The sequence below is a fragment of the Pagrus major genome, chromosome 1 (assembly GCF_040436345.1).
Source record: "Pagrus major chromosome 1, Pma_NU_1.0".
Classification (NCBI taxonomy): domain Eukaryota; kingdom Metazoa; phylum Chordata; class Actinopteri; order Spariformes; family Sparidae; genus Pagrus; species Pagrus major.
The window spans coordinates 26,384,436-26,410,070 of record NC_133215.1 but is presented as its reverse complement, the minus strand read 5'-3'; the positions used below and the strand labels follow the sequence as shown (position 1 = coordinate 26,410,070).

Sequence of the window (25,635 nt, the reverse complement as noted above, 5' to 3'; positions counted from 1 at the left end):
AACAATATCTTTTTTCTTGCAGAAAAAGCTCTTACAAATAATATTTTGGCTTTTAATCAGTGTCGTCTTTTCCTGTTTCTTTGACTATTTTCAGGCTAATAAAGTACTGTGTATGTGACTTAAGTGTCTATACAGTGCTGTGAATACCCACTGAGCTATTGAATGACACCTGTGCAGACTTATTACCATCCTTACAGGTTTTTAAATGTGTCCCCCGCCCAAACTCACCGGCCCCTCTGCTCCAGCCGGTCTTGACCTGGATCTCATACTTGAAGAGTCCGTCTCGGCCACAGAGTGGAACCACACCAGCCCGACGTAGATCTAGCTGGTCCAACTTGTGCAAGATGGCTGCTGCCACAACATAGCTTAGCAATCCCAAGACGCACACCAACAGGACGACCAGGCTTGGTGCACCAAAACGCTCCTGAAGGAGAAGGGAAACAGTTTTAGTGTGTGTTTATCTGGTGGATGTGCACAAAAGGTGTTTGTTATTTGTGATACTGACCGGCACTTTAAAGCTGACGGCATTGGCTGGTACAAACATGCCTGCAGCGAAGGCTGTGAGGTGCCTGGTGCGACAAACAGCCCTGCTGGCATTGGTTTCTGCCAGGGGCACCATTCCGTCTGTCCGCCACTGCTTCTCACTCACGCTGAAGTACTGACACAGAGAGGCAAACACCCCGACCTCCAGATGGACACCCACAGGCTGAGAGCGCGGGCTGCAGGCCGTGCTCACGTTTATGAAATAGTCCAGAGTGGTGTCGTACAACCTGTGTGACACAGAGGAATTAAGTTGTAGTCTAATTGTACAGGAACAAAATCCCAAGTGAACTGTTTGACCTCGGAGCCTGACCTTACAAACACAAGTAAATAATAATGTTTAACTGAACAAGGTCTCTTACTCTGGTGACAGGAAGAAGGTGTATTTCCTGTGGTCCAGATCTTGACCCCTGGTCATACTGAGTGTGATACGTTTTCTGTCGGTGCAGTTGAACTCATTGGGTCGGTCGTGTGAATTAAGGTAGGCTGTGATGTACGGCTCCTCTACATCCTCTTCTCTTTTGTCTTTCCCTCTGGCACCTGGGGAAGGAATGCAAAAAATAATGAGAAGGATTAAACTGACTTAATGCAATAACAAATTGTAGAAACAAATGAAAAAAGAAAACTTGAAATTAGAAAACTATTGATCAACCCACTTTTAGGAACCATACTGTGTCACCAAATGACCAAACCAGGCAGTTATGAGAGTTCAATAAGTTCTGTTAATTCATCTATAGAATTTAACATCTCTTTTTTTTGGCCCATATAAGCGCTATATGTTGGCAAGCCCATTCACAATTCACACCCACAATGTCTCATGCTGCAATTAAATGCTGGACTGTCTCATAATTATATATTATATCTGGCACCAATATAACATTTGATATCCGTTCAATTATAAAGAGAGCAACAGCTTCATTGATCCCTGAGAGAAAATTGCAGCATCACAGCCGCTTGGACTCATTGCGACAGTGCAAACAATAAAAATGAGAATAATAAAAATGAAAAGGCTACGAGGGGTCCACACAATGCTACTGCAGCTTCAAAATGACTTCCTCACATGATTTCAACAAAGACTGAACATTAGCTGTGTTTCCATTAACATATTTTTATGCACACTTTAAAGTATCACCAAATTCAAAGACACGTATCATGCTGGCTTGAGGTGGTGTTGCACTTAACAGGAGATGAAAACACCTTTTCCGACATATCAAATATTTAACACACATGACTGATCTGCTGTTTCTGCTCTGAGACAAGAGACAACAAATAGCAGCACATTATAGCAATTGAGATCTTATTTTACCTTCCTCACATTACTACATGAAACAAACAGAAATGTCATATTTCCATTGTGTTTTCTACTTTGTTTTTCTATATTGTTGCATCCTTTTCTGTTGCAAGACCTACTGCTTTTCTCGATGAACCAACTCCTAAAAATCGCATCAGTAGTGGATGAAAGCGAGCATCTATTTTTTGCATTTTCTCAAAATTCGGTTATAATTTGCAACACATTTGGATTGAAACAAGGCCACTGTAATCTTAACCAATGGCTGTGTTTGTTGTACTTACTACATTACTAAATGTATATATGTGACGAAGCTGAGTGCTCACCCTCCAGAGCGGTGAAGTTGAGCTGCACAAACAGCCCAGCCTGTTTGTTGGTGTTTCCCCTGCTGATATTGACGATGACAGAGTCACAGTGGCTGATGTTAACAGCTCCAGCTGTGGGGACCCCTCCAGTACCAGAACCCTCAGGTCCTCCCTCTGCTCCACTACTTCCGTTGTTAATGGCAACCGTGATGGCGAGACTGTCGTCCAGTCCGGAAATGGGAATCTGGGTGCCATTTTCCGTGCGGAACTCCATGGACGCCACCTCAGTAGAGACTGTGTAGTTTGCCACGTAGTTGAAGGGGAAGGGGTTAGAGTCCACCTGGTGAGAAAAAGAAAGGAGGGAGGGTGGAGAAAAATGACATCTGTTGAGATGAGGCTAAAACAGAGAAGGCTAAAAGACATTAAATACAAGACCACTTCAGACAATTTAATCCTGCTTATTCCTGTGTGTGCTAATGAGAGACTTTGGCACTGACAGCTGTTGAGCTGCCAAGTTCTTTGACAGAGATTTAAAGAGACGTTTTAAAGGAGAATTTTTGTTTTACAGGGTAGTTTCCATCTTTTAAGTATGGAAGTAGGTTTCATAAATCTAATAACAATATTGGAATCCTTTAAAGTATTTTATCCCTGCTTCTCAGCTGCTGAGTGGTGCACTAATGTGATTTCACTGATTACTGCAAAAGTTTCCTCCACCCCAGTTGTCTCCTGCAAGTTAAATTATGTTACTTAAAATAAATATTGATTATATCTGAGAGCCCTAACTTTAATGAGTGCAACGCTTTCAATTCTGAAGTAGTAATACTGCTACATAAACAATGTGAAGTCACTCTTGCTACATATGATGTTTTCTGATGGTACCTGAAACAATAGCTGCATGATGCCGTTTCCTGCAGCAGCTCTGCCGAGACTGTTGTTGAAAGCCCGGGGGATGGAGAACCGCTGGCACTCTGAAAAAAGAGAAGAAGAGAAGATAATAATAATAATAATAATAATAATCATAATAATAATAATAAGTTATGAGGTGATGAAAGTCACCTACAGAAACATAACTTTCATCAGCTCATGAGACGCTCACTATGCTAGCCTACCTGGCCTGTTGTTGCCGTGGTAACAGAGCAGGCTCTGGGGATCTGCCAGTTTCCCTGTGGCGGCGATCTCAGCTCCCCTCAGCACGAGCGGCTCCTCATTGAGCACGCGGGCATGCATGAGGATCAGCATGAGGACTGAGGACAGGCTGTAAGCCTTGGCGGCCACTTGCAGGTGCGGTTCCAGGTGTGGTTCCACTGAGGAGGGGGAGGGGTTTAACTGGGGGCCTCCTTGCTCCTCACCAGAAACGTTAAGAGGGGAGGTGAAGGGGGGTGATGAGGAATCCAGGTAGGGAGGCTGGAGGTTAGACTGTGATGCTGACTGGCTGACCTGATGGATCAGATCACCTGGATGGAAGGAGAGGACACGAGATGACGTCAGTTGATGATGATTTTAGCTTTTACCCCAAATGTATGTTTGGTGAAAATAAATTATATAATCTTGTAAAGAATGAAGCACTTATGGTCTCTTATGGTTTTCAGAGCGAGTACTCTAAGTGATAGCGTTATACGCAGCAGCAGTGAGCGTGTATTATCCTCCACTTAGCAATAAACATGCATGATTAAATGACTTGTTGCTAGCTCTACTGATCTGAACGATGGAGGCGGTCATGCAGAGAGGCAGCAAACGCTCTTTCTTACCCATGATGTTCAGGATGTTGTCAGCTATCTCAGTGGGGGTGACGGTGCCCTGTTTAGTGTCACTTTGCAGTATCTCAAGCATGGACTCCAGCTTGTTCAGAGTGCTGTTCTGACACTCCTCACAAATGAACTCTCGACTCACCGCCTGGAAAAAACCCCACAAAACTGATCATTTGTTTGCTTTAACAAACTTTTCTTTCTTTGCCTATTCTAATTGCCTTTCTTTCTCCCTATTCTTCCCTTTCTCCTCCCTCTCATCCTGCTCACCGTGCACTGAGCCAAAGCAGCGGAGGTCTGCTGGATGTCGCTAACAGTGGTGAGATCGAGAGCTGTCAGCGCTCTGGTGATGTTGCTGCGGACTCTGACTCGATGACTGCGCTCATCTTGGGAAACCCGCACCGACTTCCTGGTCTGCTCATACTGGAAGAAGGTAAAAACAGGCATACATAGATTTCATGTATTATCAATGGAAGAATGATTGAACCGATAAAGGTATTAATCAGTGTTGAGTGGCTGGGCCTACCTCATTTAGGACTGTTATAAGAGCCAGCGATAACTCTCTGACCCTCTGGGAGTCTCCCTGCTCCAAAAGCTTTTTGAGTTTGCTGTCTGTCAGCTCAGACAGCCAATGGGGGAGGCTGTTGTACTCTGGGGGCGGATGTGGCAGCACAACCTCGATGGACCTGGACACAAAGCACTGTTATTGAATATGGTGTTTCTAACTGTAACTGTAAGGACAGTAATGTGGTTCAGACAAGAAAGGGACAAGATTAGATGGTAAGATTTTACATTTGTTAATGTTTTTTTTGGATCCAGAGTCAGATGAATTCATGAAGACTTTTCAGTCATGGCTCTAAGGATAGCAGTGTTGGTTTGTTGGTCTGTCACTTTGATCCAGACTGAAATATCTCAACTATTGTATGAATTGCAGGACAATTTTGAGATGGGTTCCAACAAAATTCTGTAAAGACATTTGTGGTTCCTGATCTAACTCCCTTTGTTGATCCCCTGACTTTACCTCTATCACCATCATGAGGTTCACATTTATGGTTTTGAGTGAAATATCTCTACAACTATTTGATGGATTGATATAAAATTGTGTAATCTCATGAATTTTAATACGAGCCATTCACTTTTCATGTTGGCATGCAAACACTCCAACTAAGATCTCAGACATGGTAAATGAACGTCCTTCACAACATCAACATCATAATCAATGCTGAGGTCAGCCTCACAGAGCATGCCTAGAAAGACTTTTAGTCTTTGTAGTTAGCAGTGAATGGGCCCTCCATGTGCTCCAGATCTCATCCTAGCAGCTCATCTTAAAGCAGAGATTCTCTCAACTGCTATTATAGGCTATTAGGCTATTACTTTACAGTCAAGGTAAGCTGAATGCGCATCAATAGCATTATGAGGCGAGTCAAACTGCCTCTGGCTCGTACTCAGACCTCGTTTCGATTTTGATGACAATAGCTGCTTTTCTGCAGCCGTGGTACCTGCTTGGAGAGAGTTAAAAGGAAAGAATACGTAGGGAGAGACAGTGAGAAGTAGAGAGAGTTATTACAGCTGAGGTGCTGTGCACCGCTGCACCCTATGAAACACACTGCTGTGAAACCTCTGATCAGTAATGACAAAATTCAGCTATTGTGAAAACTGATCCCATTTCTGTAATACTGAGGTCACTGTTATACCATTCTGTTGGGAGTGTGAGGAGACAAGAGGAGAGAATATTAACAATGTAAAGAGAGAGACAGAGTTTTTCTTTTGGGTTTGACATGCTGCATGTGTCTATATGTGCATGCAGACGTGCATGTGTAGGGGATCGTTGGGCACAACTGAGGTCACTATAGAGGAATATGAGTACTACATATGAAAAGCATTTTTCCAAAAATACTGCTGATTCTGTGATGCTGGCATTTCAAATCTGATGCCTGCAGTGGACCACAGGAGCATGAAATGACGTGCTTCAATTGAGTCGCGTCGATTATCACTTTCAGTACATGTGGGCCCTTAAGGCACTAAGCTGGCTGTCACCACATAGCTAACCTTTATTAAAGGACCAGTGTGGAGGATTTAGTGGCATCTAGCAGTGGGGTTATCTCACCCTCCCTACTGTGGCTGCTAAAAAAACTGGAAACAGTGTTTTGTTTGTCCGTTTTGGCCTACTGTAGAAAGATGGCGGTTCAGTATGGTGGACTGCTAAAAACATAATTATGAATACTATATTCAATTTCTGCCAATATATTCTCCTAAATTATACAGACTGGACCTTTAAGAGAGGATAAATCCTGCGTAAGGCACAAAACTGTCAGGAACTACAGAGCTAAACTTTATGAATCTCTGTGGTCAAATAAGGCTTTTTTTTACTTTGATAGGAAGATCAAAAGTCAAACGAAAGAACAAAAACTTTGAGATGAAGGGGATTTGTTGTACCACTCAGAAAAACTTCAATAAAGTACAAGCTGAGCTGGCTACAGTAGCTTGGGATATACACATAAAAAAAGCTGAGGACTAGATCTTTTTAATTGGCCTCACTGCTTCTTAACTGAGCTAAACAACTGCGTAAAGTGTAGTTACTTGTTGAGCGCAGTAATGGCAGCTCCCTGGTGGTCCTCCACTGTGATGGATACAGCTACACGGTTTTGGGCTGAGCTGAAGCCTGGCGGCAGGAAGGCAGTGTGCTCTGGGCTGCTGCCTTTGTACACACAGAAGTCCTCGCAGTAGTCTTCTCTGCAGCGAATCACCAGTAGACTGTAAAGCAAAGGAGTCTCTGATACCCCGAGATCACTGTAACCTAGAGGGAAGAAAGTGCAGAAGAGAAAGTGGACAAACAAGAGAGGACAATGTCCTTTGTAAGTTCTGGAGAGAGAAACTTACTCATGAGATTGGATTAATTTGACAAAATCCCTATTTGCGATTCAGATGTTTGATAGCGAGGTGAAGGCTTCCTTGTTCCTACCTGAGCAGTTGAAGTGCACCCGGTCCAGAAGAGTGCGTATCCTCCAGCCTTCACCGTCTCCCTCCCCATATTCCAATCCCGCTTCCCCTCCCCCTGTCAGGTGACACTCGCCGCCAGCCGGGGGCATATTGTGGTGCAGAGTAATGGAGGCGACACCCTCGCCGTCAAGGCTGCCGTCGGTTACGTGCAGGGTAAAGATGTAGGCATCTCTGTGGCGCAGGACGCCCTTGCGCAGCACCAGGTTCATGCCTTCGCTTCCTGTGGTGGTGGTGGAGTAGTCCAGGGCCAGAGTCTCGTTCTGCAGCGTCATGGCACGCCAGCGCTGAGAGACAGAGGGAGAATGATTTTAGTACAAGCAAGCTACATTTGATTTAATAATTTATTAATAAAGGGATTACTAAATTAAATGAGCATCAGTTAGCCACCCTAAAAGCTTTCATTAAAGTCATTTTATTAAATTTGTTTTGATGTTTGTCTTACTGTGTTTGTTTTAATACAGACAAACATTTGCAGTGACTGGCAGTGCCATTTAAAGTGCCAATAATGATTCATGGGGTTGTCCTGAACCAAGGCTGTAACTGAAGGCTTAATACTTTTAGTGTGTTTTTCCAGGGTAGGGGGTTTGAAAAATGGGTACTTAGGTTGAAGATGAGAGGCACATAATGGGCTTAGACAGCTTTGAAGTGATTAGAAGATTGATACCCCTCTTATACAGGAATTGCATTAATCTTCTCATCTAACTCTCGGCACGAAAGTGAATACGCATAAATCCCAACATGTCGAAATATAAAAAAGGTACTTACTATTGGTCCTGACTTTAATCCCTGCTATAAAGCTGCACATTTAGGTGCCACATTTGACTTTTCCTTAGAGTTTTCTATTTATATTAAGGAACCTTTTTTTTCTCCAATTAAGAAAAATTAAGAAGGTCAGACATACAGTATGTTATCTTTTGGAATTGCTAAGAAATTAAACCACACTTTTTTGGGTTCATTGTACTCATCCAACAAGAGAAAGTGTAGGTGACCTGTTTCTCCAGTGTGGGCCTCCCCCCCCCCCCAAGTACATTTCTCACTGTAATTGCAACTTAAAGCAACATTATGTAGAAACTGGCATTTTGTAAAATTTGTACAAAGCACAGTTTCTGAGTGTGACACCACTGTTGTAAATCCAAAACCCAGGTAACAGTTTGTCAGATGTAACGTAGGTGCTAACTATAAACAAAACTCATTACGTCATAACAATGTTATGTGTTGAAAACTTGTATGTTGAAGTAAACATGTATGTAACGCTGTGATCCTACCCTCTCACTGAAGTTACATAGTGCAGAAACAAGTGATAGGGGGGCAGAGTGGCAGAGACTGAGACACCATTCACCCTGTTACAAGACACTGAACCATCAACATGATTATGAAGCTGTTATTTTAAGGTAAAAAAGTTACATAATGTTGCTTTAAAGTTTCTATGTTGTCTAATGAAGGTTCCCCGAGCTCGCCTTATAATTAAGTGAAGATGTGCATTTGTCGTTGCCACTAGATTTTTGCTTAGTTTATCTCTCACAATTCAAATTAGTTTACAAGTGCTTTGTAACTTTTGTTTGAAAAATGCTTTATAAATAAGTAGAACTGAATGACTCTTGATGGAAGCTGCACTTCTTCCAGCTGTTTGATTCCAGTTGATGCTGTATGTACATGTGGGAATGATGTGTCGTCAAATGCAAGTACCAAATTCAACACTACCCCAGTGCAGAATGGAAACTGATGTACAGTGTGATTATAAAAAAGTGACCTAGGTTAAAGTTCAGCTGAGCGCAGTCGGCTGGGATTTGCATCTTGAGGCCCAGTGACACAACAAGTGTTTTGTCTTTCATATGGTTTCCCTGTGTTACTGAGGACCAAACATATTGTCTCTGGCTCCAGTTGTACAATGACCTCATCCTCACACCCACACACTACTGCCTGCATCCCAAATCCTGGTGACAGTCTAAATAGAGGAGAGAGGGAGAGAGGTGGAGCTGGAGGAGGAGACGAAAGGAAAGGATCTGGAAATGTTGATTTCACTCTCCCTTTTGTGGTGCACTGACCTCATTTTGCTGCGAGACAGAGAACTAGATTTTGTGTGCTTTTACAGTTGTGTCGGTCTGCCAGTGTGTGCCATGTGTGTGTGTATGTGTGTGTTTACCCCGCGGTGAAGGCCCTGGCAGTTAGTGCAGGTTCCTCTGAGGTAGACGTATGAGTTCTGGCTGACCTCGTAGATGGACTGGGCCTTACAGGACACACACTCCAGATACACCATGGGAATATGGCCGCTCTGGACGAGCACCTGTCACACACACACAAACATATAAGTGCTTTCAAATGTTAGCAATGCAGGCGGTGGATAGGATCATTCCAGTAAGAAAACTGAACCCAACCACTTAATTACAAAGAACACAAACATTTATTGATCCTTGTGTTGTTTTTCTTACTTTCTTTATGACATGTACTTTCACACTAGATAAACGACATTTACTCTCTTCCAACTTTCAACTTTGTTGGTTACCCTGTGTTGTATTTTATGTGATCAAAGAGAGTAAAGGCTCAGCTTATTATTTGTGGTGGTCGAGCTGCTGATCAAAGAAAAGAAGATACCAAGACAAAGAAAGCTTTGAAGAGAGGAGTTGAGAACGCTGAGAACTTGATATTTGGAGAAAATGGCATGATAATCTTTACTGGCATAATGAAATGACAACAATCTAAATAAAATCTCTCCACATATAAAGCAGCACATGCATATGATGAATTTATTATTATTAGAGCCACATAGAAGCAGAAATTATTGAACCCACTTTCTCCTCACTGTGGCATCAATAACTCATTATTATCGTAACACTCATACAGCCAAAGCCAAAACAAACACAAACACTGCTTGAACGTCATCTCTGCGTTCCAACAGGAGCAGTCCTTTACACACTGCTTAGACGTTCTTCCTGATTGCTACTGTATGTGTCACAAATTACAGAGAGAGCCACTCTTCTGACAGCAGTTTCCTCTAGTAGTCGAAGACCGAGTGGCATATCACTTCCAATATGCTCGAGATGTTAATGGTACAGTCAGTCAAGATAGATGGCACATAACACTGTCCTCTGTTGATCAAGATGTAAGGGCTCTCAATTGTATATTGTATGTATTGTTAATAGTAATTATAATGAAGTGTTGACTAGACAGATAAATTGTGTAGGAGAATGTGTGCACTTACGGTCTGCGTGGTGGACTCTGGTGCCATGCCGTCTTTGCTGATGGTGAGTTTGAAAGTGTATTCAACGCCCGCCTCCAGCTCTGAGCCGGAGATTCCCAGTACGGGACCGCTGGAGCCCAGACCGAAGTTCAGACTGGAGCAGTGCTCTGGGCCCTGCAAGCAGAAATTGGGCCATTATTTTTGCAGTGTTGTGTTTCTGAAACTATAACTTTGACATAACATGAGCACAGGATTTGATATGTAACAGCAGTGCTTGTAGTCACACAGTAATACAGCCATTAGACTTGATTTGACTATTCTAACTTAAGTTCTTTGTAACTTTGCAACAAAGTCACAAAGTCAAAGTCATTATTTGTCTTTATTTCAAGTCCCTCTGCAATTCTCTCTTTACTGGATTACAGGAAATATCTATAAGAGAACCACAGCCATTTCAGCCAAAAGAGAACAAACCACCGTGCTACTCATGGTTATTCATGGGCTACTTGTATCTTTCAGAACTGATTTTAAGCTTTAAATAACATAGCACATTCATAAATTGCATATACATGATTACTTGCATTTTATGTTCTTTCAAGAACAGCTTCCCTCAAAAAAAGACCTCTGTTTTTAATACAACTTTTAATTAGGGATAACTTTATATCAAAGTAAGTTAATAAAATAAAATACAATAAACAATTGTTAGTGATTGATATTAATCAGTAGCAGTCTTATGAAAATGGAGGGTAAACAGCTAGAAACTGTAACAAAACAGTTTCGCTATTTAGCTTAGTCAGTTCTACTTCTTTTTAAATCAACTCTATCATCTCCTTCACTTGCGTTAGTATCCAAGGCCAGGAATATGTAAGAAATGTGTTCAATTTTGTTTCTTTCAACTTTTTTCTATGATTTTTTGTCAGCTTTCAGTTGATTCTACCAGAGCGCTGTTTCACTCTTTGTGGTCGGACTGAGTGTCCTTCTTTCTCTTTATCAGCACTGCTACACAGCTGTGTGTGTGTGTGTGTGTGTGTGTGTGTGTGTGTGTGTGTGTGTGTATGATGTGTGCATGTTGTTTACTGTATGTGTAAGTGGGTAATTGTCGGGGTGGGGAGCAGAGCACCAGCTGTGGAATGCTGAGTTTATCTCTAAACAGTTACATAACCCTTTAAATGCCTGTCTGCTTAGATGTACAGTACACACACACACACACACACACACACACACACACACACGCACGCACACACACACACGCACACATTCCTGCAGTACACACCCATCCTATTGGGTCTGATATTGTGGTCTTTTGCTGCAGAATGTGTTCCCACCCAGCCGAGGAAGTGGTGAGTGTGAAATACACTAAATGAATCGGTGACAACACACACGCGCACACACACAAAAGCGTACACCCGACAGTCCAGAAACCCACTCACAAACAGTCCTGATCTGAGTTCTCCTCCTCACATTGACGCTGCCAAGCCTCTCTGAAGACAGTTACAGTACTCAGGACCAGATGATCATTACGTAATTTTTCCATAGTCTACTTTGCAAAATCTAGTCTGTTCTCCAAACTCTGTCTTATGAATTCATCATTAAAAACGGACCACTAAAATGCTTGAGAGTAGAGTCTGGTTTGACAGTTCAACACTCTTTTATTTCTATCAGAGTCAAGCCAAATATTGAAAATATGTCTGACTACAGGAGCAAGTGAAAACTCTGTTGTACTCTCCTGAGACATTTAAAAACATAACTCTTATCACCTGTGTACTTGATGCATATGGACATTGTAATTTGCTATATAATAAATAATATGAATATTTTATATTAGAATATATAGAATATATATTAGAAGGTACTTTTACAATAAATATATGCTATCTGAACAAAAACTCTAAGCTATGCTGCAATGTAAGAAACCTGAGCAGCTGTTAGTCCCTCTTGTGTTATTTCACTGTATGGTTCTCTGTATTGAACTGTATTGAACTTAAACTCCATTTATTTGGCACAATTACATATAGTATTAACGAGTGGCTCGAATACAAATCTACAATCCTGGTGAGGCCATGAATGTATATTAATAAATGTGCACTGTAGTGTCACGTGAAACATGTTGCAAAGTCTGAAAGTGTCACTAAGTGACCAAAAGAAACTGCCAATTTAAACCTGTTAAAACTCTCGACTTTCTCCTGTCTCCTGAGACACTCACACGCCAGCCTCCAGATGACTGATGCATCATGTAGCCAATAAGATCCAGCAATATATAGTTAATATCATTTTAAAGCCCTTAAACTGGAAATCATGTAGTTTTATGCATTTTGCTCTTTGAATAGGCTGTTTTTCCACCAAAGAACTTGTTATTGATTATTTTATATGCACAGTTAGTGTAAATAAAGAAATAAAGAACCATGATGAGCTTTTGCCCCTGTTACTCTCTGAGATCATAAAAATATAATTTTTTTTGCCAGGTGCCTGAATATTTCCTTAGAAAAACAAGTGTTAAGTTTTCATTTTCAGTGATACTGTTATTGAATTTGAACTTGGACCATGTAAGACTCTATGATGTGGACCCATTGTCTGGCAGTTACAGTACAGGTCATCTGCAGGCTTATTTTTGAATAACAAAATGTAGGCGAGAAAAATAATAAATAATTCTGTGTGTTTAATCTCCTATAGATTAATACCAGAAGCACTTACAACGCTTCTGACAGCGTGGGGGGAAAAAAAATCACCTTATAACCTTTCAACAGAGCCCAAAATCATGCCTGTACTCCAAATGGCTCAACAACAGCTTTGAATTTACTTTGGGCTAGTTTGGGATATGTGTTTTGGATAATTTCACATACATTTCCAGGAATGAGAACAGGTTAACCAGAAAAAGCTAATTTGCCTCTTTTTAAAGTTATAATGTGTGGAATCGACTCTTGCTTCATGTCTGCTCTTACCTTCGAAGTGCTTTGACACCTCCAGTGGTAGTGGAGCAGTGACTGGTTTTCTGGGTCCATGTTGGGGTCGTAGGACTGCTCGGCACTGAGCTGCAGGTCCTGTGTCCTCGACCACACCCTGTAGGTGCCCCCCTCTATGATGGGCATCAACCTGGCAGGAAAAATTAGTTAATATTAACATTAAAAAAGAAGATAAAGACAAATTTTACATTCAACTTAACCTCAAGGAGTTATCAGCTATTTTTTTCTTTCACATTTAGATTCGTTCTGATTTTGTTTGATTTTCTGCAGAGCAGAGGAAACAAAATTCCTCTTCCCATCTTGTCATCGTCCAATCAATTTACGATGATAAATCCAAATTCTTGTTTGTTTCACGGATAAAGTGATTTGTTTACATCACCGGGGTGACACTGATTTGTATGTTTTACCCCCAATCCATACGTGTATAAAAGAAACATACACTGTAACATGTCTGATCGAAACCCCTGTACATTCACTTATGTGCAGCCCAGAGAAGCATAATTTTAATTTACCAAGCACATGCTTCCTTGCAAGCTTGAGAGGGACGTGTCAGAACTGAAATGACTGAATTTACCCATATTTTGGCAAACATGTGTTTGGGACATACTGAGCATAAGTATCAACACCAGAGAAGTGGACTATGCTACAGGAATGGTTTGAGAAGGTTCTACAGATAGCTGCAATGATTAAAAGACTAATCAATTAATTGCCAACTATTTTGATAATTTAATAATTGATTTGAAGAATTCTTTACGAAAAAAAAGTCAAAATTCTTTGATTTCAGCATCTTAAAAGTGAATGTTTTCTAGTTTCTTTACTATTTTGTGACAGTGAACAAGAAATGTTTTGGTTGTGCACAAAACAGGAAATTTGAAGACGTGATCCTGGGTTTTGGGAAACACTGACTGACATTTATAAACATTTTTTGAGATTTTATAGACCAAACAACTAATCGATTTATCGAGGAAATAAATGACAGATTCATCAAAAAAAGAAAATAATCATTAGTTAAAACTTAAAATTCTATATACATTTGTTCACCGCGAACCAATGACACCATTAGTATCTACTGCCACTGTCATTCATTTTTGGGTAGATCATTGGGTTAATTTCATACTGCATATACATCTACTGCAAGTAGATTATTATTAATTATATAACATACTGTATATAATTTAAAACACTGTATATTCTATATAATAATATAATAATTTTAATAAATGAGAAACAAGTGAGAGAGACAGAGAGAGAGAGAGGGTCAAAATGTATTTCTCCTCTGACCTGGCAGCCATGACACTGAGGTGCAGACAGGCAGCTTTCCTCAGCGGCACGTCTTCGTATGACAAAGAAAACACTAAGGTGTAGTTCCCTGCTGCCAGAGCCATCTTCGGCAATGACAGCTGCAGTCGCTGCACATCCACCTCCACCGGCAGGCGGATGACGGGGACAAGCACGGACTGAGAGGGCTGAGTCCCCGCCATAGCTGGAATATGTTGGTCTTTGTCAATATCACAAGAGGGTGTTGCGAGTATCTGCCAGAGGTACTGAGCTCCGTAGCGCACACAGCCTTTCAGGTCCACACTGGCCTCCACCAAAGCGGGCTGGGAGCGCCAGATTGCCATGCGGGGGGCTTGAACCACCTGCACTTCTGGCTCCTCGCACTCTAACACACTGATGTTTACCTCCACCTGGGCCAACACCCAGCTCACCAGGTTACTGCAGTTCACCTGGCAGGAAGAAAAACAAGTCAGTGATATCACAAAATATGGCTCCTGTCAAATGTATTTCTCTCATATTTTACAAGTCAACAAATAAATAATGGATCTACTGAGTACATGGAATAATGCAGTTCAGAGAAACATACTTTGACCCGGTAGTGTCCTGGGTGTCTGTACTCATAACCCACAGTTGTGGTGTTGGTGTGAAGCGGAGTAGAACCATCACCAAAGTCCCACAAGCACTCCACAGGGTTAGATCTGGGTGTGACATATGCCTTCAGTGTCACCGTCTTATTGATGAAAGTGTCCTGTGGTGCTGCATATAGGACGGCGTCTATCAGCAGGTTCTGCACCAGGATGTGCTTGGTGATGTTCTGAGCATGTAGTGAGTTGAAGGCCTTCAGGTAAATGGTCAATAAACCTGCTTCTTCTGGCGTGTAGTACACCTGGAGTAGAGGGATTGGTTCAGTTCAAACCACCATTTGTGCAGCTTAAACTATATTGTTGATATTTAATTTTAAGATTTATAAAGTGATCTGACCTCTTTGCCTATGCTTGATGCCTGGTGGTGGTGGTGCAGATCAAAGGTCCACAGGAAACTAACAGGCTTGCCCGTCACGATGTTGGCCACAAACACTCTCTTTACACCTACAGCGATTGCTGCACAGCTCCCCAGGATGGAAAGTCCACGGACCGGCTCCATCACCTCAATCTGGAGGTGCCGTCTCTTGGAACTCACCTGGATTGTCATATTGCAACACATAAAAACACACGCATTGTATTAGTTTGATTACGTTATCTTGCTGTATTTGACATCAGAGTCAATGTACTGATAATCAAATTGTTCTGATGCTATATGTTCCTGTAGAAAATGTGCATTAAGTTCATTTTATTCTCAGTATCCTCAGTTCAGAGCCATGGGTGGGTGGGTCTGGGTGGTGATGCGGTAGTCAGTGGCAGTCTGACATTTTCAGAAAAATAGCAACTTAAAGGGAAGATTTGTAAACAAACAAACAACAGGGTTTGTACAATTTTTAAGAGCAAAATTCCATCACTTCTCAAGCATTTCCAAGCTACCTAACCCAAAAAATTACAGACCAGAACAAAGCCTTTATCATCTCATCGACGAAATTAAAACAAATTGGAGTTTACAGAATTCCTTTCAGCAAACAATATATATTGCTACTTTGTTTATTTCATCAGCTGGTTATATTAACTTTGGTGATGACAGGATTGTTTCATTTGATTTACATAAATGCTTGTGCAGATTTAAAAAAAAAAAAAGATTAGGTTGAAAAAGAAAAAGAAATCAAGCATTTTTCAAGAATTATATTTGAATACAAGCATAATCCTAACCTTGAAAACATGATGGATAAATTCAAGCGTTTTCCAAATGTTCAAGACTTGTACAAACCCTACTAAAATTATGTACGTTGTGCATTATGTCCTTAAATTTAATTATTTTTCTACTCGTGAAGACCTCTGTAACGCGCAGCATCCAGAGAATTAGAGTTACTTACAATAATAGTAGTGAAAAGTGTCATTAGACTGTCAAATGTGTGAATGCACCCACATGTCAGACCTTCAGTGTTACACATGTATGAATGGCAAAAATAGAAAATAAAGTGTGAACTGCTTAATGAAACAAAAAGCTTTCCTTGTTATACTTCTGACATGGCTGTGATGGCTTTAATTTTAAAATGTTATCTCATATATCATATTTATAAAAAACAACCACCCAAACCATTTATATTAAATGTCCTTATAATATATTCAACCCATAGCGTTTGACTTTACCTTGTTGTGAGCGGTGAGATTCACCATGTATGTATCCACCCTGCTGAATGTGTGGATGTAGGTTTGGTTGGGTTGAGAGATGATGGTGGCATCACCGCTGATGCTGAGGATGAGACTGACGTCTGAGCCCGCTGCCATAGAAATGGTGAACTCCACTTTCTCACCGACTGCTGCGATTTTTTTACTTGCCCTCAGCTCCAAGCCCTGAATTTTGTCCTGAACAAAGAACTCTCTGGAAACAACTTGCCCGCCGACATCATTGGCAGCATTCAGAGTAACATTGGCTGTTTTTGGCTCATGGAAAATCAGAGACGTTTTCCTTCCTGTTTCTGTTCTTCCTTCCAACAGCCACGTCCACGTCACACTGGTTCCTGTCAGTACCTCACCCTGGAGCCACACGCTCACACCGGTGGCGACGAAATTCTCCTCTGTCACATTGGTAGCTGTGAACCTCAGCCCAGAAATGATTTCCTGGACACTGACATTCTTTGACACAACCTCTGAGCTAACTTCATTGAAGACCTCCACAGTAACTAGCTTTAGGCCAGGACTGATGAAGGTGTGAGTCTTCCAGGGTTTGTTCCACTGCAGAGTGTCCCCATTCACAGACCAGCGGTACTGCAGGTTGGAGCCTTCACTGGTGAGTACTGTCAGGTTAGTTGGAGCATTGACTGCGACTGGATTGTTGCTGACCTGCAGGTACACCACTCCGACTGGTTCCCGGAAGTTGATGGTTCTGTTGACAGACAGGTTGCCCAGGAGGTTGGCTGCCTGGAGAGAGATGTCACATGGGCCTGGTGTTGAGAAATTCACCTCCACCGTCTTCGCACTTATGTTGAAGCTCGAGCTGACGGGGTCCAGGTCTCGAATGAGGTTCCAGGTAAACGTCATGTTGGTTCCTTCCTTTAAGGCGGCGTGAAGGTGGAGTACGCGGTTTGTAGCGAAGCAGCAACCATCCAATCCTGTGCCTCCTCCGATCTCCTCCTCTGCTACAATCTGCAGCCCCTCCAGCTCACGTTGGACATACAGGAAGATGCTCGCTTGTGCCGTTCCTACGTCGTTCTCCGCTGTCACAATGATGTTGAAGGTGCCAACAGAGCGGAAGGTGTAAAACATGGTGTGTGTCCCTGGGATTGGGGTGCAGCGGTCACATAAAATCCAAGAGAACCGGACGCCATCTCCCTTCTCCATTTGGGCCTCAAAATGGACTGAGGCATTCAGAGGGACATTTATCAAGCTGGCGTTCACAGTTAACCCACTGATTGGTGCAAGCACAGCAACAGGTAAAATCGTGTGATTCCTGCTAACTGTGTTGGCTGCTGTCAGCGTAATATTGTAGTTTCCAGATATGTTGTAGGTGTGGAGGACATTCGGGCCTTTAAGCAAATTCCCATCTCCAAAGTTCCAGACGTAAGTGACGTTGGAAGCCAAGGAAGATGTAGTGAAAGCGTACGGGGCTCTCAGGGTCAGGTTGTTGTACTTAGTGCCATTATGTTGAATGACAGTTGGTCCAACAGGCATCAGAACCTCAATCACAGCACTGGTGTTACTGGTGGAGATGTTATTGAAGACAATGACTGTCACCATGTAATGACCTGGGCTTTTATACGTTGTCACGACATTTCCAAAACCACTGGTGAGTACAGGGTCTTCCTCTCTACCAAAGTCCCACTGATAGCTGTAGTTAAATTCCGGCTCAGCTCTGGCCTGAAACCTGATCTCCTCCCCGACTGCGTAGTGTGACCTCTCAAGTGCAAGGCTGATATTGGTTAAAGCAGGCTGCACACACACCCAGTTGAAGAAGTAGGCCTTGGTGGCTTTGTTTACCCCGCTGGAAAGAGAGAGAGAGAGATGGTAGTTCCCACTCGTCAGGTAGGTGTGTGAGATCCTGGGGTTGCCAGGGTGTGTCTCGTTAGGGCTTCCGTCCCCGAAGCTCCATTCATAAAGATGAGCCGATGCGTTACCGGACACCCAGGCCTGAAAGTCGACGGGGGTCCGCTCTTGGACACACCCGGAAGGCTCCATCCTCACAACTTGAAAGACAAACACCTGCACTCGTAGGATTGTCCAGCCAGAGCTCACAGCATTTGCGGCGGTCACGTTCACTGTGTAGTTGCCATCTTTCTCATAGACGTGTGACACATGAGGTTCTGATATTGTGTGGGTGATCCCATCGCCCATGGAGAATGTCCATGTGATGTTATTTCCTGATGCAAGGCGTGCCCATACTGTAGTAGGGCTGTGAAGCTCTGTAGGAGAGGAGCTCTCTGCTCTTAAATCTTCAATCTCGTCATATACAAACATCTCGGTCCAGACCTCCGTAGAGCTAATGGTGTTATTTACCGATACGCAGACATTAAAGACGCCACTCTTTGCAAACGTGTGTGCAACGCGTCGACCTTGCAGTGGGGCAGAGCCATCTCCAAAGTGCCAGTCATAATGAATGCCATAGGGCGAGGGCAGAGGGTGCGCCTCGAAATCAGCGGTTTTGCCTGCGAGGAGGAGTCTCGGCTCCGTTTGTATATCAACACGAGTGAGGATGCTGTAGACGCTCATGTTGATGCTCTGACTGATGTTCTCATACCGATTGGACACGGACACCAGCGCTGTGTATATTCCTGTAGCGACAGAGGCAAGAAAGGGAGAGGAAGGAAAGAGAGGTGAAATTAGTCATTACTTCATTTTACCTTAAGTAAATTGAAAAAAAGTCAAACTAGATTGGTAATGTACGTTTCTCCAAACCACAGATATGTTGAAACTTTATACTTCTTTATATTGCAACTTAAATTTCCAATTTAATATTTTGACAACACAGTGCTTATCGTCTGGTTCGGTTTAGGCCCAGAAACCAATCGGGGTTGGGAAAGTGTTTTGGCTTAAAATACCTGGACATCTTGTTTATATCCAGTGCTTTCATATTAACAAATGCCGGAACACCATCTAAAACAATGGTCTTTCTCTTGGCAGTTGTCTCGCCAGCTATAACACCTACTGACATGAAAGTCAGTTCATATACATGCAATGTCAACATGATATGACTCATATTGTAGAAATGTTTCTACACTGTAAATTTTAAATTTGACTTCACCTAAAAAAAAAGTCAGGAAACCGATTACCTTTCTTAGGTTAAGTCACATTGTCAGATTTTACAGTGTATGTACGTATGACAAGTACAAATTTTAACATAACCGTGATTTGCAGAAATCTACAATGCCAACATTTTATTCTGCCGACTGGGCCTGCTACTGTATGCTATTACTGCTGATGCTGCTGAAGATACCTGGCTGAGAGTAGATATAGGTGACGTTGTTGCTTAGGAGGACCTGATTGGGCGACTCTGGGCAGATGAGGGAGGGGTCATAGGGAGGCTTGTTTTCAAACTCCTTATATCCGCCGTCACCAAAAGACCATCTGCATCATAACAGAGACATTGTAAAACCATTACAAGAGGACTTCATGGGAAATACTTGAAGCTTAAAAGAACAGATGCAGTGATAACCGTGATAACACACACACACACACACACACACACACACACACACACACACACACACACACACACACACACACACACACACACACACACACACACACACACACACACACACACACACACACACACACACACAGGAAAGTGGAAATCTTCTCTGACGAGGCGATAGAGGGTTTGGACGAGGAGAAGTGGAAACTCAAAACTCAGGAAGCCTCTCTGGACCGAGAATGTTGACAGTGGAGGGAAACTAAGTGAAAGAGTGCTCCATAGTTGGGAGGGTGGGAATGTGAAAGAGGGAGGGAGAAAAAAAGAGTAAAAGAGAAAGAGTGGAAGAAAAAGGAAAAAAAGTACAGGGGAAACAGCCGAGCAAAGGGGAAAATTCTTGTCAGCAATCTGCTCTAACCACACGGTTATAAATCCAAGGCTCTGCATGGTATGACTGTTGCAGTTCTATTATGGCGCACAGGAAGACAAAAACAGAAAACAGCACACAGAAAGATAGAGGAGAAGAAAAAAGGAGAAGTCAAACACAAACAGATGTGCTGTGTTTTCACCCAGCCTTGAAAACAAAAGAGAAGAAGAGACATAGAGAGAAAAAGACACAGTTTTTTGTTTATATCTTTTGTTTTAAATACACCACAGAAGATATTTATCTATCTATCCTCCTCTCTGTTCATACCGGAAGGTGGCAGCCACAGACATGTCGACGAGCACAGAGGTGGTGAGAGTCTGAGTGGAGCCCTGAGGGACCACATCTGGCACACCCTTCACCGTGAGGTTGGCCATGGCCTGCAGCCGGTCCACGGTCACGTTGAAATGCTCTGTGAGGGTGCTGACGTGGTTCATGGCCGTCACCTGGAAGAGATGCCACATGGCCAGTAAGACAGTTGAAGACAGCTGGTAGGAAGTTCAAGTCTTGTATCGCATATACAGTACGTAAGCTTTAATTGTGACAACATTATGTGGTGCAAACAATCATAATATCACCAAACAAATGACGTGACCTCTGAAGGTTTCTAGTAGATTATTCAGAAATTGTTTTTTAAGTAAGAATGGTAAAAATGTACTGGCTCCAACTGCCTTAAATATAAATGTTTTTCTGGTTTTCTGATGATAATAGATTGAACTTTTGGACTGTTGACTGTGAAGACGTCAAGATGAACTATGAGAAACTGTAGAAGCATTTTTCTGACATTTATATACCAACAATTATTTGACAAAATCCTCAGCAGATTAAATAATCAATATAGAAATTATTTGTAGTTGCAGACTCTCCAAGAACAAAATAAATCATGTTTAAGGGAAGTCTGCTTCTTGGCAAACATTTATATTATCTGCTGAAGGCATGGCAGCTACCAGCATAAGGAGGTTACCCAAGTGCACATTTTTGTTTGTTTCTTTTTTTTTTTTTAAATGTTTTTTTTACATTTATTTCCCTGTCCTCCTTGTTTCTCTTTATTGTTATTTTGATCTAATTATGTGTATGACAAGCTGTGATCTTATCTATCTGATTGTCTGGCTGAATGCTTATTAATGATCTAGAACCTGGGTAACATGAACTTGATTTAACTGTCCGTTTGGTCAAGTTGTATTTGTTTTTGTGATAAATTTGGAAAATAAAAAAAGACCTGATCAAAAAAAAGAAGAAAAAAGGTAAAAACTTTGGTGATTTTATAGTAATACAGGGAGTGTCGTGCCGACCTATTCCTTTCAAACTCACTCATACACTCATATTTTGGGTTGCATGTGCAATACAATCTTTCTTTCAGATGTAATCAACAGAAACTATAATACAATTATTGACACACACGCACACATTAATATAATAAAATAAAAATTATAATAAAAAAAAAAAAATAGCAAAAAAAATAGCAAAAATAGCTTGCAGACATTTTGTCCATGTTTGTTTGTGGCTATCAAAAACAAATGTGTCACATATAATTAAAACACTTGATATTCTGACATGAATGTGACATGATGCAACAGAAACTCACTGTGAGCTTGTAGACGGCAGCGTGTTGGTAGATGACATTGAGCACAGTGTTGTAATAGGTGAAATAGGGCTTGTCATCCACTGTCCATTTAAACGTGGGATTGGTGCCTTCAAGCACTGATGCTGTGTAGCTCTAAAACACACACAAACATAAACATACATATGAAGAAATGATGAAACAAGTACAGTGCAATGTGTATAAATATCAAATATGATCAATGAATGTGACTACCAGTGAAGTAAACACCCACTCACCACCACTGACTCCATCAGCACCCTGTGTGCAGGGTGAGGCTGCACCATCAGACCTCTGAGCGGCTCTTCCAGCTGGATGACCACAGTCAGACTGGCCTCCGTCACATTATTGTGAGCCTCGAGCTCCACCTGTACTGAACTTCTCCTCTCCTCTGTCCCCAGGCTCAGATGCAGCACTGCATACAGGCTGGGCTCTGCGACCTCAACCCCAGACCCTGTGCTCAGTCCAGGCCGACAGAGTGTCGGGCTGACAGAGAACTCTCGGGGACAGTCGGCCTGGAAGGTCACACTGCAGTTAGCACCACGGCAAGAAGCCGTTGTCTCGTAGCGAGACTGGACACGGAGCAGCAGCCGGGTGTCATTGGGCTGCAGGTAGAGGGTGCCATTCCGGGGAGAAGGGTGGAGGATGGTCAAGCCCAGAGGAGGCACCACTCGCAACGGGCATGATGCTGAAGCTGGGTATGATGGCTCAGCTGAAGTCACCTATATACAAAAATATCATTTATCAGCAAACACTTAAATGTACTATGTTCGGAGGAACTTTTAAATGGTTATGAAAAAAGTCAACAGTTAATTTATTACTGATCCCTCTACATGGCCTACATAAGCAAAGAAGACCATCAGCGAGAAGATTGGCTATTAGATATTAATAGAATAGTTATTACAGTTACTATTAACGAATGTCACCAGGTCTGACTGATTTATCTGGGTTGGATAAGTCATAAATTTTAAACAATTTTATATGACGGAGTAACTTCTCCTTTCTGTGTCACTATTTTCTTTGTTTCAGTCAGGGACACACTCGTCATAGGATTAACTATTTATTGCAACAAATGGAAATAGAGTTATGCTTAGCGCTGATGGCTCCTCTTCAGATTCTCCCTGAATTGAAATAGCAGCATGCTAAACCAAAACAGGGAGCACAATGAAGAAAACCCCCAGGGTATTCAAGAGAGAGCCCTGAGCGAGACAATGAATGCACATTTTTAACCTTGAGCCCTGACAGGACTCAAAACTAGAAATGTGGAGGCTGAGGTGGTGGCGGCAAGCTTGCCAACAGCAGCAGTGTGTGGCAGCGTTTGAGCAGGAGGGATATGAATGAGTAGGGAGCCATATTTACATGGACCGCCTTATAGTGAAAGTGGCTGTGGTTGGTGGTGACTGATTGGTAACAACGATCCAATCGGCAGGCTACCAGCTGATTACAGCTGGGGCGTATGACTTCTGTGTCCTACATGAACTTATGTAAAGCTTCATTTTTTCTTTTTACTGCTATGCATTTCTTGTTGTATGTTTGTTCTGTTGTATTTATATACCACTGTTCAAAATCAATAAACAAGACATAATTGAAAAAAACATGTAAAAAATCCCTGTAAATGTCTCTATATAGGACTCTCTGTAAGATATTTAAATATGTTGAAATCTTCCAGATGCATGCTGGGATATGACATTTGACGTCTTACTATCAGGTTGTAGGAGCCAGGTTGGGGTAGACCAGCAGACAGCTGTGCTCCCTGCAGCTGAGTCTCGCTGTGTCCCACGTAGAGCACCCTGACAGGGCAAACTACTTCCTCCAGCCAGCCTCCCTCACCATCCTCCACCAGCGCCTTCACGTCGAGCTCTGGGTCAGGCAGAAGGTCAGCGTCGTGGTTGGCCGAAGCCTCTGTTGACTGTCTGGTTTTGTTGATCCAAAACCACTCTGATTGGTTGAGGGCTAAAACGGGTTGCCGCCATGGTGACTGTGGGATGGATTGGCAGCGGAGAAGTGCGGCAGGGCCAGCGTCGTGCTGCAGGGCGATGACATCACCGGGGGAAACCAGGAGGTCCTCCAGTTGTTCTTGCACCTGGGAGAAACGGGGATCCAGAGAATGTAGGTTAAAGGCAAGTACAGATCAATGTCAGACAGACAATACAACTCTATGTCACAAACTTTTTCTGAATATAAGAAGTGTCTTCATTCTCAAATTGAATTTTAATCTGTCTATTTTGTTGCAGTGAAACGACAGGCCACGTACAACAACTGCAATCCCTTGACTGATCATCCAGACAGCCTCAGATTAAAGCTGGCAGTCATCAACACTTTGCTCTGGGTTTAACACTTAAAAAAACTCTCTCCCTGACTAAATAACATTGGAGTTAAAAGTATATCCTCTCACCAGCACATGTGCAGCAGGTCCTGCTGGTAGAGTGAAGACGACCTCATTCTGTAGGGCATATCGTGGCCTTAGCGCACCAGGGGGCAGATGGTGAGCCTGGGTGCAGTTGGGGCAGGAAGAGGGCTGGCAGGGAGTAGAGAGGGGCAGACACTGCTGCTGGAAGGGACACCACTGCTTTAGTTCGGGGCAAGAGGGTGGATCGCTGCTGCTAGTGTCACTGTGGACACAAACAGCCACCGGAGAACACGATGGACCTCCACAACCTGAAACACAGGATGTAACTAGTTTTATTCACTGATTTTTAATTAAAGTTTGGACATAAACACACAAAAAACAATATTTTCAAATTCCATTTTACTGCACACCCCTCCAAACCATGCCAACATTAGACATAGCCGTAATTTGGCTGACTGTCAAAACAATATAAATTATGTTAAAAGTGAAAATCAGAAATCTCCAGCTCCAGACACATGTATTTTAACAAATGCAGATCACAGGTCAGAAAATGAACCAAATAGTGTAGATGCAGTCAGTGGCGAAAGACTACTGAGATCTTTAACTTCAGTAAAGGTAGCACACGAAAAAAATACTGCATCAAAAGTGAAAGTCCTGCATTCATTATGTTACTGAAGTAGAAGTAAAAAGCAGCAAACTATAATTAAAGTATCAAAAGTATAGGCGTAGCAGCAGTATGGCTCATCATAGAATTATATTAGTATTAGTGATGCTTTAAGGAGGAAGAACAAGAAGACAACACAAACGTCATCACAAACAACATTAACATAAGATCTGAATCTTGAGACTTAACATCTGACGAGCATAATGGAGCAAAACTGCAGATAAAAGAAATAAATCCATCCTTGAATTCTCTAAAAAATAAGCCAAAAAGTGAGGACTTGTAGAACGGGAATGTAAAATATGTGTGTAAATGTGTTTGAAGTGGGAACATTATTTAGTGTGCTTTGAGTAGGGTGGTGCAAACTTCCTGTCTCCATGTACTCCTAATTGCATATTGGCATTGTCTCATTATCTCAACAGTGTCTCTGCTTCACAGAAAACGTGCTCTCATATCTTTAACAAGCTGCTCGCCTCTCTGTAGATTTCTGTTTCTCACATCATTTCTGCACCTCTGTCTATTGCACAGCTTTGCTGCTATGTCTCAGCGGACCAGTTCAAAACAACACAGAAAGCATTTCAGTTACTTGTGTCT

General features: G+C 42.2%; 1 protein-coding gene across 1 annotated transcript in view; it reads right to left on the bottom strand.

The window, feature by feature from the left end:
* pkd1a (polycystic kidney disease 1a) overlaps positions 1-25,635 on the bottom strand; it is a 75,337-nt gene that overhangs the window by 16,215 nt on the left and 33,487 nt on the right. Inside the window, exons 13-36 of the mRNA XM_073472130.1 lie at positions 24,426-24,688; positions 23,733-24,113; positions 22,270-22,752; positions 22,016-22,147; positions 20,701-20,876; positions 19,809-19,939; positions 16,529-19,146; positions 15,273-15,470; positions 14,878-15,177; positions 14,295-14,740; positions 12,993-13,143; positions 10,078-10,230; positions 9,022-9,162; positions 6,841-7,162; positions 6,459-6,675; positions 4,405-4,564; positions 4,149-4,301; positions 3,882-4,026; positions 3,243-3,587; positions 3,013-3,101; positions 2,155-2,473; positions 903-1,080; positions 506-770; positions 229-424 (exon numbers count right to left, since the gene is read on the bottom strand). Of these exons, the coding sequence (XP_073328231.1) occupies positions 229-424; positions 506-770; positions 903-1,080; positions 2,155-2,473; positions 3,013-3,101; positions 3,243-3,587; positions 3,882-4,026; positions 4,149-4,301; positions 4,405-4,564; positions 6,459-6,675; positions 6,841-7,162; positions 9,022-9,162; positions 10,078-10,230; positions 12,993-13,143; positions 14,295-14,740; positions 14,878-15,177; positions 15,273-15,470; positions 16,529-19,146; positions 19,809-19,939; positions 20,701-20,876; positions 22,016-22,147; positions 22,270-22,752; positions 23,733-24,113; positions 24,426-24,688 (7,962 nt within the window). The remainder of the gene's footprint in view (positions 1-228; positions 425-505; positions 771-902; positions 1,081-2,154; positions 2,474-3,012; positions 3,102-3,242; positions 3,588-3,881; positions 4,027-4,148; positions 4,302-4,404; positions 4,565-6,458; positions 6,676-6,840; positions 7,163-9,021; positions 9,163-10,077; positions 10,231-12,992; positions 13,144-14,294; positions 14,741-14,877; positions 15,178-15,272; positions 15,471-16,528; positions 19,147-19,808; positions 19,940-20,700; positions 20,877-22,015; positions 22,148-22,269; positions 22,753-23,732; positions 24,114-24,425; positions 24,689-25,635) is intronic.